The sequence below is a fragment of the Dicentrarchus labrax genome, unplaced genomic scaffold, assembly GCF_905237075.1.
Source record: "Dicentrarchus labrax unplaced genomic scaffold, dlabrax2021, whole genome shotgun sequence".
NCBI classification, from domain to species: Eukaryota; Metazoa; Chordata; class Actinopteri; family Moronidae; genus Dicentrarchus; species Dicentrarchus labrax.
The window spans coordinates 26,053,419-26,071,368 of NW_026136706.1; the positions used below are offsets into that span (position 1 = coordinate 26,053,419).

The following is a 17,950-nucleotide window of genomic DNA, read 5'->3' on the forward strand; positions in this document are numbered from 1 at the left end:
GTGGTGCTAGAGGCCAAGGTAATGCCATCTAGAGTAACTATATCTTTAGACAGTGAGTCTCTAAGGTTTTTGGGTCCAAGTACAAGAATTTCGTTTTTCTGAGTTTAACATCAGAAATTGCAGCTCATCCAGGATTTTATGTCCTTAAGACATGTTTGTATTTTAGATAATTGATTAATTTCATCGGGCTTGATCGATAGATATAACTGCGTATCATCTGCATAACAGTGAAAGTTAATGGAGTGATTCCTAATAATGTTGCCTAAACTGAGCATATATAGAGTAAATAGTATTGGTCCAAGTACAGAACCTTGTGGAACTCCATGACTAAGTGTAGTATTTATTGAAGATTCATCGTTAACATGTACAAACTGTGAACGATCTGATAAATATGACTTAAACCAGCTTAGTGCGGTTCCTTTGATGCCAATTTGATGCTCAAGTCTCTGTAAAAGAATATTATGGTCAATGGTGTCAAATGCAGCACTAAGATCTAATAATACAAGTACAGAGACAAGTCCATTGTCAGAAGCAATCAGAAGGTCATTATTAACTTTAACCAGAGCTGTCTCTGTGCTATGATGAACTCTAAATCCTGACTGAAAATCCTCAAGTAAACTATTGTTATGTAGAAAGTCACACAACTCCTTGGCGACTACCTTCTCCAGAATCTTAGAGAGGAAGGGGAGGTTAGAAATCGGTCTATAGTTGGCTAAAACCCCTGGGTCAAGAGTGGGCTTTTTAAGAAGGGGTTTAATTACAGCTACTTTAAAGGATTGTGGTACATATCCTGATAAAAAAGAAAGATTAATCATATCCAGTAAAGAAGTGCCAATTAAGGGAACAACTTCTTTAATAACAATACTGTTGTTTCTCTCTCTCTCTCTCTCTCTTTGGTTGAGACAGACGACCATCCACCTAGAGCCGAAGGATCTGTCCTAGGTTTCTGCCTTTTAACAGGCAGTTTTTCCTTGCCCGTGTCGCCAAGTGCTTGCTCATGGTGGTACTGTTGGGTCTCTGTAAATAATGTTATAATGAGTTCGGTCTAGACCTGCTCTATTTAAAAACTGTCCTGAGATAACTTTTGTTATGAATTGGCGCTATACAAATAAAATTGAATTGAATTGAATTGAATTGATAACTTAAGATCCACACATCCGATGACTACAATACTTCATCCGGTTCAAATCTAGAGTTAAAAAGCACCAAGATCAAAACAGTGGATGGTAAAAATGTGGCTTCAAACTGGATAAACAGTCATTGTATGACAGCTTCTGGCAGACAACCACAACGCTGACGCGGGCACAAAGGGGATATGACACCACTGATGATAGATTATTGATTTAATCAACTACAAATAGAACAGAGTTTATACACAGTTTATTGTTTATAGATTATTGATTTAAAGAGATTTGAGACACTTTCAGGACCAGAGATGTCACAGTTAGGACTGAGACGCGTGATGGAAACATGTCCACGACATTTGAGGGCCGACTGATCGTTGTTAAGATGTTCTGACGTGTACCAACGTCTGTATTTAAAGATCGAGTCTGCTGAACTGTGAAGTCCTTGAGCAGGACTCTGACCCTCATTAATGGTCTCTGAGGACCAGCTGACTGACTCAAATGGAAATGTGAAGAGACACGAAAAGGGCTGAAGGCTGACACGCCCCCTCCATTAACATCATAGTAGTCAGGTCACCATGACGAAACGCCATGAATGATTCACAGAGAAACGAATGAGGACAGCTGTTGCACTGGTTTCACCTCTACACACCGACTCTATACTGGGTCTATGAATATGTATATGGTTTAGTGATTTGTGTAATGACTGTTTAATCTCAGACTGTGAGAAGAGCTTTAATGTGACAATCAGGTTGTTGGGTTTTTTTTACACGTTGTTAAAAGGTTTTGTCTGCGTTATAAATCCAACTGCAGATAAAGCCAGTCTGATGGAGGACGGAGGTTTGTACTGGAGAGTGAAAGTATATTTCTTGCTTGTTGTGGTAATAGAAACGGGCTAATTATCTCCCACATAATTACAAATATTGATCAGTCACTTGGCTCCGGCTGCTGGAATTACACTAATGGTTTAAATCTGGTCCAACAAGAGACAGAAATCCGACAGCGAGAGTTAAAGACTGAAGAGCTGCCAGCACACTGCAGACACTGAGAAACTGAACACCTGGATGCACCTGAAGAACAGGTGTTCAAGACAAAACAAAACAAAAACTCTGTACAGTGTCGGTTGTAAAACAGAACTAGCTTAGCGCGATAGCATGACATCTGTGAAAGGCTAGCTAGTCAGCAGCTACAAATCTTTTAGTCGGGATATGATGAGGATGAAGAGTGGTTCAGATGATGTCACAGCTGGTTGTGGAGTGAAGAGGTCTCACTCAACTCCTCTAGCAGAGCCGTTCTGCTTTCAGACAGATGTTTCTTAACAGTCGGACAGATTTGACACGTTGAGTCTCGACAGCCTCGAGGAGACAGAAACATTTGGTGCTGAGAACAGCAGATATCAGAGAGTGGAACTGATTCAGATCTTTCATTTCTCACTTTCCTGCTCGCCGTCATGAACTCTGACTGAACTTACACTTTATATCCATTTATACACACAGCTGAAGAATTAGAGAGGAGATCAACTCAGATCAGATGATTCAGTAATTAATGACTTAACGATGTGTTCAAATGTCCATCTTTACAGTAAATTTTATTGGTATAGCTCCAGATCACAACAGAAGTTATCCCGGGACACTTTTCACAGACTGAACTCTTTATAATCAGATCCATTTGTAATGAAACAGAAAAGAAGAGACTCCTCACAAAAACTGGAACCTACTGTTACCGTTAAAATGGTGAGCAGGGATGTAATAAACTATGGAGTCCACTAAAGCCTACAAAAGACAGATACCCACCACAACGCAGAGTCCAACACAGAGTCCAAAGTCAAAGCTAACATTACTGCTAACATTAGCTTGCTTGGCAACAAAGCCAATGATGTTTCTATTTTTGTTCAATTTATGACATAAAAGTTCAATATCCATCAATATTCACTGAAAATACTGTGTTTTATGTTCCTGGAGAGACTGTGTTTACATATTGTGTGTGTGTGTGTGTGTGTGTGTGAAGATGATTTTGAAGTTGAGGTCCAAAAGGTTCCCCTGAAGATGATCACATGATATGATGACTAGCTACTAGCTACTAAATGGATCTTGTTTTGCTTTAAATGGTAATAACAACATTGAGTGATATTTCATCATAATCGTGAGACGCTGTAATAATCAGGTTGATTTAAAGTAATCCTCTGGTGTTTTCCCGACACACAGACAGATGAGAAGCAGCTGAGACGGATCGGTTTAACGTACTGCCGTCATGGAGGATGAAGTTTTCTTTTAACAATCTGGTTCTTTGTGAGTGGCGTCGCCAGCTGCAGGAAGAAAGTCTGCAAACGTGACGGGGGTGGGGGACGACCACAAGACGGTCTGTCCAGCCAGAGGAGGGATTATCGTCTCCTGACAGTCCGTTTGAAGTGAAGAGGCCTTCAGTGCAGAGAGGATTTGGTTAATTACAAAGTGCCAGTCATGATCATGGCGGGGCGTTTCTTCTTCATGTTCCTGTCAGCCGCAGCACGATCACTTATTATGAATGAGCCGGGAAAGTAAAAGCTACTCTGAGGAGACGGAGGCCAGCAGGTCAGACGCTTCATTAATAAACCAGCAGCAGCAGCAAAGACGAGGAATTATATCAACCACAGAGGTTAAATTCACCTTCACCTCCACAAACTGAAACATCAGAGTCTGACCGCGATCAATATGATCAACACATCTCTAGTGACAATACAGCACCTACATCCTCAAAAACATCAATAACAGACCAGGAGTCAAACTAGAGAAAAATCAGTATATAATGAATTTATACTGATAATAAAATATTAATATAGCTGTGTTTGCTGTGAGGATCATTAGCTGGGTGATTAGCCATTAGCTAAGTGTTGTGCTTTTATTATGAAGGAGCATGAGTGCTTTTATTGTGAAAGAATGTGAGGGCTTTTATCATGAAGCAGCAGGAAGTCTGGCCAGAGCTGAGATCACCAGTACCCCGACTTGGTGGGCTTTTTTGTTATTGATGACATCATTCTGAGGGGGCAGGGCATAACTGAGGGGCTGATGTGTGGGTGGGGATTACATTGTGGGGATTACATTGTGGGCATGGGCTTGTCACAGTGGGGGTGGCTTACCTTTGTGTGTCAGGCAGCGGATGCTCTGTTTGCTCTGGACGTCCCACAGTCGAACCGTCTCATCATGAGAACCAGAAAGTAGCAGAGTCCCGTCCATTGACACCGACAGACACGTGACCAGGTTCCTGAGGGGACATATAGACTGACTTCAGATCACAGAGGGTTCATCCTGAGACCAGGTCCGAGGTCTCTGACACACAGCTAACAGCTACGATAGCATCCTCCTTCCAATCAGAAGTCGGCTCTGTCAGGATAACGTGCTATTGGTCGAAGTTCACAACAATCAACTCAGACTAGTTTATTTTCAATAAAGTCTGAATCTGGTCTTAATTCAGTATGCTCTGGATCAATAAAGAACTTTCTGGTCACGTAGAATTGATTTTCTCAGTCATACCCAACTGTTCAAACTGTTTTAAAGAGTTTATTTGAGTAAACACAGACAGGCTGTTGTCTCACCTGTGCCCTTTGAAGACCTGGTTCCCGTCGCTGTCGGACTGGAAGGATTTGTCCCGACTGAGATTCTGCAGAGACACAAACGGTTCAAACTGTCGGTATTTAACAGCACAAACGGCAGCTATGATCCATTCCTCTGGTTACATTCATTACAGACGACCAATAGGAACAAGGATTGACTGATCCCAGACCTGCGGATCAGCAGTTCTAACTGTATTGATACCGTCCTCACAGCACTGTCCTACTGTCTTCTGTGCGTCGTTGTAGTGTCCCCACATAGGTTTCTACGCTCGGTTCACACCAGAAATGTAGGTGATACCAGGGAAATTCCACCATTCGACACCGATTCAATCCTGATAAAGTTCCTCTGATTCCTATCCCCATTTAATATTAACTGAGCCCTTTTTCAATATATTTCCTTAATAATACAGGAGAATACACACTGAATACTAAATAAACTGTCTGGAGGCAGTTTCGCTCTATTAAAAGTGTCCTGTAGTGTTTGTTGTTTTAGTGCAGTCTTCACCAGTTACCTGAATTACCTCATTTACCTCTTTGTTGTTCTTTAGGTTTTGTGTGGAGACCGCTATTTCTCCCTGATTCAAGTGCTTAGATTACCATTTTGCCTGTATGCTAGCTACTATGCTATTAATGTTAGCTCTAGCCTGGTCGTTTACCTGTATTTTTATTACATCATATATTCCATTGTAATATGGGTTTATGCTGTTGTATATCATTTAAGATTATAAGTCTGAAATTATATTATTAACTTCGTGTTACTGATTAGTGATGTTAATTATCCAATTAAGGGCTGCATCACAGGCTGCAGGTTATTATTGACATTTAAGTTGATATAAGTAATTTCTCACCGGTTAGGCCTTACAGGATGATCGTAGTATTTAATTTGTGAAATGGTGTATATTTTATAGTTACACGGTTGGTCTGATAACACTGTACTTGTTATCTCTTGTTTCTGAAGCACCACAACTAATAGAATAGAATAGCCATCTACATCTGTAATCATCACTATACCTACATCAAAAGCCTACAATAAAGGACGTATATTGGATTCTGGATTGTTTAATTGTGTTCTGACCGACACACAGTGGCGAGTGTAACAGATCCACCAGCCTCAGTTTGTATATTTGCGGCTTCTCAGCTACAACAACCATCTTTGACACAATCATCTCTTTAAATCCAATTCACAAAAGGCTTATCTCAGACCTTTATGGCATGGTGTCGGACATGAGGCGTGCCCCCATGGACAAGCTCAGATCAACATGGGAGGAGGATTTAGGCCTCTATCAGAAAATACATGAAGCTCTCTGTGCTCATTCAATTCAATTCAATTTTATTTGTATAGCGCCAATTCATAACAGAAGTTATCTCAGGACACTTTTCAAATAGAGCAGGTCTAGACCGAACTCTTTAAAACATTAATTACAGAGACCCAACAGTACCACCATGAGCAAGACCTTGGCGACAGGGGCAAGGAAAAACTGCCTGTTAAAAGGCAGAAACCTAGGACAGATCCTCCGGCTCTAGGTGGGTGGTCGTCTGTCTCGACCAGCTGGGGTGAGAGAGAGAGAGAGAGAGAGAGAGAGAGAGAGAGAGAGAGAAAGAGAGGCAGAGAGAGAGAGAGCGAGAGACAGACAGACAGGTGCACAGCAACAACAGTATTGGCAATGGCAATCTAGCAGGACCATGGCAGGAGGCTCCACCAGGATCGACAAAAACCTGCGAGACGAGAAAGCACAAGAACTCTGGTTCCACAGGAGAGGAGCTTGGTAACTGAAGGCTCTGGCTCCTGTTCTACTTTTAGAGACTATAGGAACCACAAGTAGCCCAGCATTCAGAGAACGTAGTGTTCTAGAGGGGTAATAGGGTACTATGAGCTCTTTAAGATATGAAGGGGCCTGACCATGAAGAGCTTTATAGGTGAGGAGAAGGATTTTAAAAATTCTATTCTACATTTTACAGGGAGCCAGTGCAGAGAAGCTAGTACAGGAGAGATGTGATCTCTTTTCCTAGTTCCTGTCAGTTCTCGTGCTGCAGCGTTCTGAATTAATTGGAGCGTTTTAATGGACTTATTAGGGCAACCTGATAATAAAGAGTTGCAGTAATCCAGCCTTGAAGTAACAAATGCATGGATTAGTTTTTCTGCATCTGTCTGTGATAGTATGTGTCTAATTTTTCTAATATTACGTAAATGAAAGAAGGCAGTCCTAGAGGTCTGCTTTATGTGGGAGTTAAAAGACAAATCCTGATCAAAGATAACTCCAAGATTCCTGACAGTGGTGCTATAGGCCAAGTTAATGCCATCTAGAGTAACTATATCTTTAGACAGTGAGTCTCTGAGGTTTTTGGGGCCAAGAACAAGAATTTCGTTTTTTTCTGAGTTTAACATCAGAAAATTGCAGGTCATCCAGGATTTTATGTCCTTAAGACATGTTTGTAATTTAGATAATTGATTAATTTCATTGGGCTTGATTGATAGATATAACTGCGTATCATCTGCATAACAGTGAAAGTTAATGGAGTGATTCCTAATAATGTTGCCTAAAGGGAGAATATATAAAGTAAATAGTATTGGTCCAAGTACAGAACCTTGTGGAACTCCATGACTAACTGTAGTATTTATTGAAGATTCATCGTTAACATGTACAAACTGAGAACGATCTGATAAATATGACTTAAACCAGCTTAGTGTGGTTCCTTTAATGCAAATTTGATGCTCAAGTCTCTGTAAAAGAATATTATGGTCAATGGTGTCAAATGCAGCACTAAGATCTAATAATACAAGTACAGAGACAAGTCCATTGTCAGAAGCAGTCAGAAGGTCATTATTAACTTTAACCAGAGCTGTCTCTGTGCTATGATGAACTCTAAATCCTGACTGAAAATCCTCAAATAAACTATTGTTATGTAGAAAGTCACACAACTCTTTGGCGACTACTTTCTCCAGAATCTTAGAGAGGAAGGGGAGGTTAGAGATCGGTCTATAGTTGGCTAAAACCCCTGGGTCAAGAGTGGGCTTTTTAAAAAGGGGTTTAATTACAGCTACTTTAAAGGACTGTGGTACATATCCTGATAATAAAGAAAGATTAATCATATCCAGTAAAGAAGTGCCAATTAAGGGAACAACTTCTTTAAGCAGCCTAGTTGGGATCGGGTCTAATAGACAGGTTGATGGCTTCGATGAAGAAATTATTGAAGTTAACTGATGAAAATCGATAGCAGGAAAACAGTCTAAATATATATCTAAGTTTACACTGACAGAAGTCCCTGAACTTGGAGAGCCAATGATAACTGTTGATGGCAGTTGGTGATTAATTTTTTCTCTAATAGTAATAATTTTATTATAGAAGAAGCTCATGAAGTCATTGCTACTTAAGTTTATGGGGATATGTGGCTCATCATTTCCTAATTCAGTTCAAAATGGTACAAAGGCTCATATGAGGTGAGTTCGTACTGTGATAAGTCTAATAGTGCTGAAGTTTCTCTATTGTACTGGTCATGCCCCAGTAAGAACTGGAAGGAGATCTTTCAGACACTATCTCAGGTGCTAAATACTAAACTCTATTGGGGTCAGCGGAGGAGAGACGCATTTAACTGCAGTAAAATGACGCGCTCTATCTTTTGTTTCCCTTCTGGCTCAGCAGGCAATTCTGCTCAGGCGGAAGGACACTGCCCTGCCCACTCACACACAATTTATAGTGAATATACACCCGCATTCAGCTGCTGACATTGTATACCCACGCTTGTCACTCGTCTATTATATGCATAAGATGACCAGCACTGCCCTTTTGTTATATCCTGAAAATCTCAATGAAAAGATTTACACAGATCTAGTCTCAAGACCTTAGTTCTTCTAGTTTACTGAAACAGTGTGCGGATTAATCCATAATTACGGATGCACCATATAGATAACATTTACTGCTTCTCATGGCTGATAATTTGATATTATTGTATTTTAAAAAGAAGTTCATAACCTGTAGTTTTAACATAGTTGATGGCAAGAAAGGCTGAGATGTAGACAGCAAAGATGGATGATCTAACCAAATCTAACTGACATCACTATTGTTTACACAACAAACAAAACAACCGTTCTGACTCCTCAAATGTCTTCATCTTTAAAACCTTTTAAACATACTTTGACTTTCATAGAACATAAAGCCTATCTATAATGTTAGAATTTAAAATAAATTATTATAATAATGAACTGATAATTCACGTGCTGTAATTTAATTATCCCGATAATTCATATAAATATAAAATTTTTGTCCGATAATCAGTTACCGCCCTAGATGAAAGTGAATTAATCTCACCCACTGGCTGATGTGCTTATCTTTGACTCAAAAGAACTCGATGGTTTGATGTCCTCATCCTTACTCAAGTGTTTAAGTTACGTGAATTCGTTTATTGAGGAGCTGCAGTGGTTTCAGATCAGAGTACAGATATTTACACATCCTCACAGACTGAATACAGTATCATCAGTTCGGGGGGAGGACGGGGGAGGTTTGAGGAGGACGAGCTCTCCGTTTGTTTGGAGGATTAACTCGGTGAAGCTTTAAAATGTAAATCTGCTCAGAAAAGAAAGAACAGCGTTGAGTCAGTGAGAAGAAAAGATGGAGACGATTGAGATGAATGAATAAAGACACAAATCAACAGAAACTCTCCAGGATTTATCCTCATCCACATAATTACATTGACTCAAATATTATCGGTTGTAGTTTTTACTTAAAAAGCACACAGGATCGTCTCTGATTAATGAGCTCATTAAGGAACTGTGAAATACGAACATACACCTTCAGTGTTTTACTGTTTGGAGAGCAACGCTGACACTGAGGATTATTGCTGAAATAAAGTAAAAACAATCCCTCTCTTGAAATGTTCAAATCAGACTGTTCAGACTGCAGAGTAGTAATGTTCACTTATTAAACATTACAGGCAGGTGATATGTAGGTAGTATGGCCTACAGCATAGGAAGAAGGATATAGAATTTAGGTTGGTGAATGTAAATATAACGCTGCACAATATTGTGCAATAATGTACAATAGTGTATAATAATGTACAATATTGTATAATAATGTACAATATTGTATAATACTGTACAATATTGTATAATAATGTACAATATTGTATAATAATGTACAATAATGAATAATATAGTATATCAGAGTAATGTCTTTACTGGTGTAAAGTGAAGAGTGACTCACTTGGCTACATAGAGACACCTGGAAAATGTTTCCGTCACTGCCTCCACAGAACAGGAAGTACTCGCAGGGGTCAAAGGTCACAGACATGATCTCCACATCAAACAGGACAGAGAGGAGCAGCTCACCTGAAGACAACTCCCACACCTGGAAGGAAGAAGACAGAGACAGCAGAGATTAAACATGGCTGAACACAAAGGAGCCAAAGATTATCATTTATAATAATAATTATTCATAACATCATAATCTGAGACTGACTGAAGACCAGCAGCACCTCACCGCCAACCCTAAGACCATCTAACCCGTAACCCTGACCCAGGTTTTTTTTGTCGTACTAAAGGAAACACAAACATTAAACACCAAACTTCTGTCATTTTTTGGTCCAGTTTCAGAGTTCATCAGATAAATCTTCATCCTCAGAGAAGAAACAGGACGTCATCATCACATGTTTCAGATATCCACCATTAAAGAGGACTACTCAGCCGCCGCCGGCCAATCAGCATTGAACACACCACTGCAGCGCTGTAATCCTTCATCTGAGTTTCCATGTAAATACATTTTATGGTACAGAAAAAGAGAGTGAAGTGTAGTAACGGTGACAGGATGTTATTCGTCTCTGCTGCCAGCTGACCCCCTGCGCTGCTGGCTCTGCAGAATAAAGATTGTTTCTGTTCCAGACTCCACTTAAAAATCTGATCATTTAAAATGTGTGCAGCAGAGACGCCTCGGCGCGTGTTCAAAACCTCCTGACCATCCGTTACGATGTCACAGCAAGCTGACGTGTCATTACTGTGACTCCGCCTCTTGTGATTTATATCAGAGGGGATTTTACCAAAATTAAAAATGGATCTGAGGAGGACGAGAGGACACGCTCGCTGTTTAAAGATATTAATCATTCTGATCGGAGGTGATCACAGTCGCACCACCTGATTGCTAAATACAGGTTTCACTGTCGCTTCAGTTAATTCTCACAGAACACTAAAAAATTATGTTTATATTCTGTAATAATAAGACTACTACTAATAATGTTTATATTCTGTACAATACTGCATATACTAATAAATAAGACTAATAATAATACTACTACTACTAATAATGTTTATATTCTGTACAATACTGCATATACTAATAAATAATACTAATTAAAGCTACAAGCAGCGATGAACGGTCCCTCGCACTCCACGCAACACGGGGTGTGCTACGGCCGCTTCACGTGCCGTCGTAACACGTGCGGACCACAACATGAAAATTTTGCAGAAATCAGATCATAATCGCATCGCAGCGGCTACTTTGACGGCACGCCACGGACATGCCCTTCAACGTACGTGTACAAATAGCACAACTTCTAATCAGCAACATACTGTAACTAACTGCCACCTAGTGGCGGATCGATGACAATTTTTTTAGGGAGCCTCAGGGAGCCATGGGCAAGCATCGTACCAAGTTTCATTTTAATCACATGTCGATGCGGAGATATGAACTTCTTCATTTTGAAGAGCGCCAACTTGTAGCGATGGCCTGAAATTGTGCACGATACCTAAGGAAGACATGGGGAACTATTGACCCAAGCTTGGTGTCAATCGGACATACCAATATGGAGAAATGGTCCACTTCCTTTTTTGACAAAAAATTTATAGGAAGTGCTAATTTTATAAAGCCTTTATTTTTTTGAAATATCAAAAATTTTTCAAATTACTTTTTTCAGGACGTTCCCCAGGTGCTGCGTGAAAAATATCAGGCAAATCGGACAAAGCGTGTAGCAGGAACACGAAAAAGTAGTTTAAGGATATTTTGCAGTTTAACGAAAAAAAAAATTACAGGCGGAAGTGGGCGGGGCCTATATAGGGAGATTCAGCTCCATTCACCGAACGCGTGGATATAAGGTTTTTGAATGTGCGACAAACGATGTGGGAGTTATTAAGTAACCAAGATGTCAACGCACTTTTCTCAATACTAGCGCCACCAAGTGGCCGACACGAAAGCAACGCATAGAATATCCAATTTTTCACCAGGCCTGACAACTCTGCCAAATAAAATTGAGTTTTCGTAAATGTTCAGGGGGGCAAAAATGCAGTCAAAGGCTCTAAAAATAATAGGTAAGAAACATAGCAAATACAATAGGGACCTCCAGCGGTCGCTGGCTTGGTCCCTAATAATAATAATAAGTGTGTGTGTATGTGTGTTACCTTCACAGTCTGATCTAAGGATGCCGTGGCGACTCTGGCCTGAGCTCCCATCATGCCGCAGTGCAGGTCTGTGATGGGTAGAGAGTGACGGGACAGGACGTGGCGCGGTTCAGGGGTGTGGCTTAAATCCAGCTGGATCACACTGAAACACAAACAGGAAACAGCTGTTTGTTTAGAAAACTGAGGTCAAAAGGTGAAAATGTTGAATTATTTCACTGATGTTGTTCAATCTCTGTCTCTGATCAATTGCCATTAAAAACTCTGTTCATGTAACTTAATTAATCTTCATTAATGAAGTTGATGATTTGAGTCAGTGCAGAATGATGAAGATGAGTTTTATTTATGGTGCTTCAGATGTTCACTTGAATTTCAGAAACTGGCATTGACGAGGAATCAATAATGACATATCTGGAACAGAAGGACTGCTGGGTGAATGTGTTCAGCTGATACCTGTTCAGGTGAGTCTTACCTGAACAGACTCCACACCAGAGCCAGGTTGTCTTTTCCTCCAGAAACAAAATGGCTGCCGTCGTCTGTGAACTTCAGACAGGTGACGTCCTGATAGTGACGACTGAGGACAGACAGCAGTTTACCTGTGGACACCTGAACCAATCACAAAGCAGGTGTTATATAGCTGAGCCAATCACAGAGCGGTGTTATATAGCACTCCCTGTGGGGACAGAGCGCCCCTTCAGGCTGAGAGGTGAAGCAGTTTGGTTGGTGAGACGTGAGCAGATGGATTAAAGCTGCAACTGAGGAACCAACCCTGTCTGTCTGTTTCACTGTCGGTCTGTTTGTCTGTCTCACTGTCTGTGTCACTTTCTGTCTGTTTGTCTGTCTCACTGTCTGTGTCACTTTCTGTCTGTTTGTCTGTCTCACTGTCTGTTTCACTGTCGGTCTGTTTGTCTGTCTCACTGTCTGTGTCACTTTCTGTCTGTTTGTCTGTCTCACTGTCTGTGTCACTTTCTGTCTGTTTGTCTGTCTCACTGTCTGTGTCACTTTCTGTCTGTTTGTCTGTCTCACTTTCTGTCTGTTTGTCTGTCTCACTGTCTGTGTCACTTTCTGTCTGTCTCACTGTCTGTGTCACTTTCTGTCTGTCTCACTGTCTGTGTCACTTTCTGTCTGTCTCACTGTCTGTGTCACTTTCTGTCTGTCTCACTGTCTGTGTCACTTTCTGTCTGTTTGTCTGTCTGTCGGTCTCACTGACGGTTTGTTTGTCTGTTTCACTGTCTGTCTCACTGTCTGTCTGTCAGTCTCATTTTCTGTCGGCCTGTCTGTCCGTCTGTTTCACTGTCTGTTTCACTGTCGGTCTCACTTTCTGTCTAACTGTCTGTTTCGCTGTCTGACTGTCTGTTTCACTGTGTGTCTGTCTCACTGTCTGTCTCATTGTCTGTCTCACTGTCTGTCTCAACCCTAACCAGGCTCTGAGTACCTGCTGTTCCTAACACAGTGAGTGTTTGATTATTGATTACTGATCACCTTCGTCTCATTATTATTGAAGCACAGAAGAAGACTCACCTCCCACAGGTAAACAGCCTCAGCAACAGCAGCAGCCAGGAACAGACCATCAGGTGAGGCAGTCAGACAGGTGACCACACCTGGACACACGATCTTCTGCTGCAGCTGGTCCTACAGACAGGAAGTGACATCATAATACTGCAGTACTCTGTGTACAAGTATTACTAATACTGTGTACAAATACTACTAATAAATCAGGGCTCCTGTCAGTGGGGGGGGGGGTGTATATCAGGGCTCCTGTCAGTGGGGGGGGGTATATATCAGGGCTCCTGTCAGTGGGGGGGGTATATATCAGGGCTCCTGTCAGTGGGGGGGGGGTATATATCAGGGCTCCTGTCAGTGGGGGGGGTATATATCAGGGCTCCTGTCAGTGGGGGGGTATATCAGGCAGAAAGTGAACAGAGTTGATGTGTTAGAAGAAGGAAAAATGGGCAGCGTGATCTTTGACAAGAACCACATTGTGATGGACGACTGGGTCAGAACTAGGGATGGGGCCGATCCGATCCCGTATCGGGACCGATCCAACCTGCGCAGATTTCCGATATCCATGAGCCATGTCTGCGCTTTAACGTTGTCTGCTGGAATGACTCCACAGGTGATTCCTGCCGGCCAGTCTGCTAGCTGGCTGCAAACTGTGGGATGGATTTCCTGAACGGAGGTGCGGCTCAATGAGACACAGAGTTATGAGACACGCCCCCGCTCAGGAAATCCATTCCACAGTTTGCAGCCAGCTAGCAGGATAGCATTGAGCAGCATTGTGGCTAGCCAACATGTCCGCTGTGTGGAAATACTTTACACTGGAAACACCGCAGAGCAAGACAGCAAAATGCAATGTTTGCAAAGCCGTAATTCAGAGACGCGGAAGCGCCCTCGTGTCGTACAACACTACGAACGCAATCAAACATTTAAAAAAGCACCACACGAAACAGCACGAGGATTTTTTAGGTGAGCTGTCAGGAATCACTTCTGGAGTCATTCCAGAAACAAGGTAAACTCCAGGCAGACAACGGGAAAGCTAAAGGGATTACCGAGCGAGTGTGTGTTAGATGTTTACAGTTATTGCACTTTTCTTATATTTTCAGATAATTGATGCTACAAGAGCCAGTGTACTTGATTTGTGCTGTTCAGATGCACACTGTTTTATTGATAGTGTGTGTGTAAGATGTTTACACTTATTGCACTTTTCTTATATTTCAAGACTCAAATATTTGACATTTGGGGAATTTAATAAATATTGACATGACAATAAATTTGAAACCCTTACAGTTGCATATTTGTTTTCAGGATGGGATTTTTCCTGTTAAAAGGATTTTCTGTTTTTCTGACTTCCTTTTCTGACCTTATACTTACCTCAAGTTGCCTTTTGGGACATACATGCATACATACATACGTACATATGTTGAGGAGTTTATTCATATTATCTCATATAAAATCAACAACAATGATAATAATAATATTAAAGAAAACAGAGCTCTGGTATCGGAATAGTATCGGTATCGGCCGATATCCAAATTCAGGTATCGGGATCGGATCAGAAGTGAAAAAATGTGAATCGGTGCATCCCTAGTCAGAACATCTCCAAACCTGCAGCTCTTGTGGGGGGTTCCCGGTCTGCAGAGGTCAGTACCTATCAATAGTGGTCCAAGGAAGGAACAGAACCAGAGACAGGGTCATGGGGGACCGAGGCTCATTGATACAGGTGGGGAGTGAAGGCTGGCCCGTGTGGTCCGATCCAACAGACGAGCTTCTGTAGCTCAAACTGCTGAAACAGTTAATGCTGGTTCTGATAGAAAGGGGTCAGAACACACAGTGCAGAGCAGTCTGCTGGTCTGGGACCAGTCAGGGAGTCCATACTGACCCCCCGTCCACTGTCCACCTACAATGTGAGCATCAGAACTGGACCAATGAGCAATGGAAGAAGGTGGCCCGGTCTGATCAGTAACATTTTCTTGGGTCCTGAGATTCATGTGTATGTTACTTTGACACGTCGCACCTAGCTAAGTACTGTTAGGGATATTCCACTTTCGGGTGAAATTTATGGAAAATGTAAAAAGTTGATGCTACAGTGATATTATATCATGAAAGTAGGGCATTTAAGTAGAAGGTCAAATTAAGATCACCTGGAAAGGTTATAGTGCATTTTATGTGCATTCTGAAATTTCATCCGAAAGCCGAATATCCCTAACTTTGTGTGAGTAGTGTATATACACATGCATACATACAGACACATTTCAATTAAGTCTGGTGGATGTTTTATGCCGAATTAACAAGCAGATCGGACTCATCAATAATGTGTGTCACATGTTGTATTAAAGGACATATTCACGATGACAGAACCGCGTCCTGTTTAAAATGGCAGATTTTTAAAGGGATTCTGGTGTCTATGTTCAGGAGTCATTAAGGGTTTTCCCACCACCTATCCCCGCAGTGGATGGCGTGTTCGTGCGGGGACACGCAGCAGGTGTGTTCACGTGTTTTCAGGTGTGTTATTGGTGTGTTCAGCCTACCTTCCTCTGGATCTCCCACACGTTGATGAAGTTCTTGCCCAGCTGAGCGGACATCAGGTACTGGCCGCCGAGGACGGTGAGTGTCCGGGCGGAGCTGTTCCCTCCCCGGTAGGACAACAGGCTGGAGCCGCTGTGCAGGTCGAACACGGTGCTGTTCCACAGCTGAGAGCCGGAGTCACTGCTCACAATCACCTCCAAAGGAGCCGCCATGTTGGCTCCACCACAACACACTGCACGCGGGAGACCGGCGGGATGTTGGCAGCGGGGCACGTCATTTCCTGGACCAGGTGCATTGTGGGAGATGTAGGAGCGCGGCAAACTTCAATAACTTCTTCTTCTCTATCATGACGGAGTGCAATCATTTACTTTGAAGATTCATACCGCCACCTACTGGACCGGAGTATGAGTCACACGCACGCACACTCACACACACACACACACAATAATACGTTAAATATATATATTAAATTGAATAAAATGATCTCAGGCTGTGGATGAAGCAATGACTTAGGACATCCAGCCTGTGTCCTCTGAACTGAGTGCTGCTGGGCTGTAGCGCCCCCTACTGTTTAAATCTGATAAATATATCTGGCTCTAGCTCAGTATCCTGATGAAATGAATGGCGCAGAAAATAACATGAAATATCAGATTTCTAGACTTTAAATGTCTCTCTGAGCTCAACACGCCGCTGCAACCACAAACATCATTAATGAATGTAATCCAACAGTTCATTCCTAGAGGCTGAGAAACAAAGACATTGTAGGAATAAGTAGAGGGCACCCGGTTAGCTCAGTGGGTGGAGAGAGAGTCCTTGCTGCAGCGGCCCAGGGTTTGAATCCGACATGCGGCCCTTTGCTGCGTGTCATCCCCCCTCTCTGTCCCCCCTTCCTCTCTATCTTCAGCTGTCTCTATCTCTAAAGGCAATATAAGCCCAAAGAAATTAATTTAAATAAATACAATTATCGGATCAGGAACTTTAAATAGTTACTTCTAGGCTGGATTACTGCAACTCTTTATTATCAGGTTGCCCCAATAAGTCCATTAAAACGCTCCAATTAATTCAGAACGCTGCAGCACGAGTACTGACAGGAACTAGAAAAAGAGATCACATCTCTCCTGTACTAGCTTCTCTGCATTGGCTCCCTATAAAATGTAGAATTGAATTTAAAATCCTCCTCCTCACCTATAAAGCTCTTCATGGTCAGGCCCCTTCATATCTTAAAGAGCTCATAGTACCCTATTACCCCACTAGAACACTACGTTCTCTGAATGCTGGGCTACTTGTGGTTCCTATAGTCTCTAAAAGTAGAACAGGAGCCAGAGCCTTCAGTTACCAAGCTCCTCTCCTGTGGAACCAGCTTCCAGTTGTGGTTCGGGAGGCAGACACCCTCTCCACATTCAAGAGTAGGCTTAAGACATTCCTCTTTGATAAAGCTTATAGTTAGGGCTGGATCAGGTGAGTCCTGAACCATCCCTTAGTTATGCTGCTATAGGCCTAGACTATCGGGGGATTTCCCATGGTGCACTGAGCTCCTCTCTTCCTCTCTCTTTCTGCACTCATTCATGTCCCATTAATGCAGTCGTTCTCAATTATTTTCTGTCATGCCCCCCCTAGGGGACAGAAATTTTTTCACGCCCCCCCCTGAATTTTAATACTATTGAGAACCTGATAATATTTATCTGTACAAACCACTGTATGAGTTGCTGGCAATAGGTTAATATTGCCGAGATAACATCTGCAACAACTTAAAACAATTTCCAAGTTCAGTTTATTAACTGAATTTTTAACATTTAAACAAGACTGCTCAGTCTGTGTGATTCTCAAAACAGA

The 17,950-nt window shown here is 41.9% G+C and overlaps 2 protein-coding genes across 3 annotated transcripts in view; one reads left to right on the forward strand and one right to left on the reverse strand.

The window, feature by feature from the left end:
- wdr18 (WD repeat domain 18) overlaps positions 1-16,389 on the reverse strand; it is a 26,288-nt gene extending 9,899 nt beyond the window's left edge. Inside the window, exons 1-8 of one of the 2 annotated variants that reach the window (XM_051403309.1) lie at positions 16,120-16,389; positions 13,613-13,723; positions 12,564-12,697; positions 12,095-12,236; positions 9,912-10,055; positions 4,696-4,760; positions 4,240-4,364; positions 2,686-3,541 (exon numbers count right to left, since the gene is read on the reverse strand). In XM_051403309.1, coding sequence (XP_051259269.1) covers positions 3,294-3,541; positions 4,240-4,364; positions 4,696-4,760; positions 9,912-10,055; positions 12,095-12,236; positions 12,564-12,697; positions 13,613-13,723; positions 16,120-16,329 — 1,179 coding nt within the window. In that variant the 5' untranslated portion in view covers positions 16,330-16,389 and the 3' untranslated portion in view covers positions 2,686-3,293. Of the gene's footprint in view, positions 1-2,685; positions 3,542-4,239; positions 4,365-4,695; positions 4,761-9,911; positions 10,056-12,094; positions 12,237-12,563; positions 12,698-13,612; positions 13,724-16,119 lie in introns of those variants that run through there. The other variant, XM_051403308.1, reaches the window with a different exon arrangement.
- Positions 1-17,950, forward strand: part of LOC127365358 (uncharacterized) — a 168,282-nt gene that overhangs the window by 90,078 nt on the left and 60,254 nt on the right. The gene's annotated exons all lie outside the window — the stretch shown is intronic.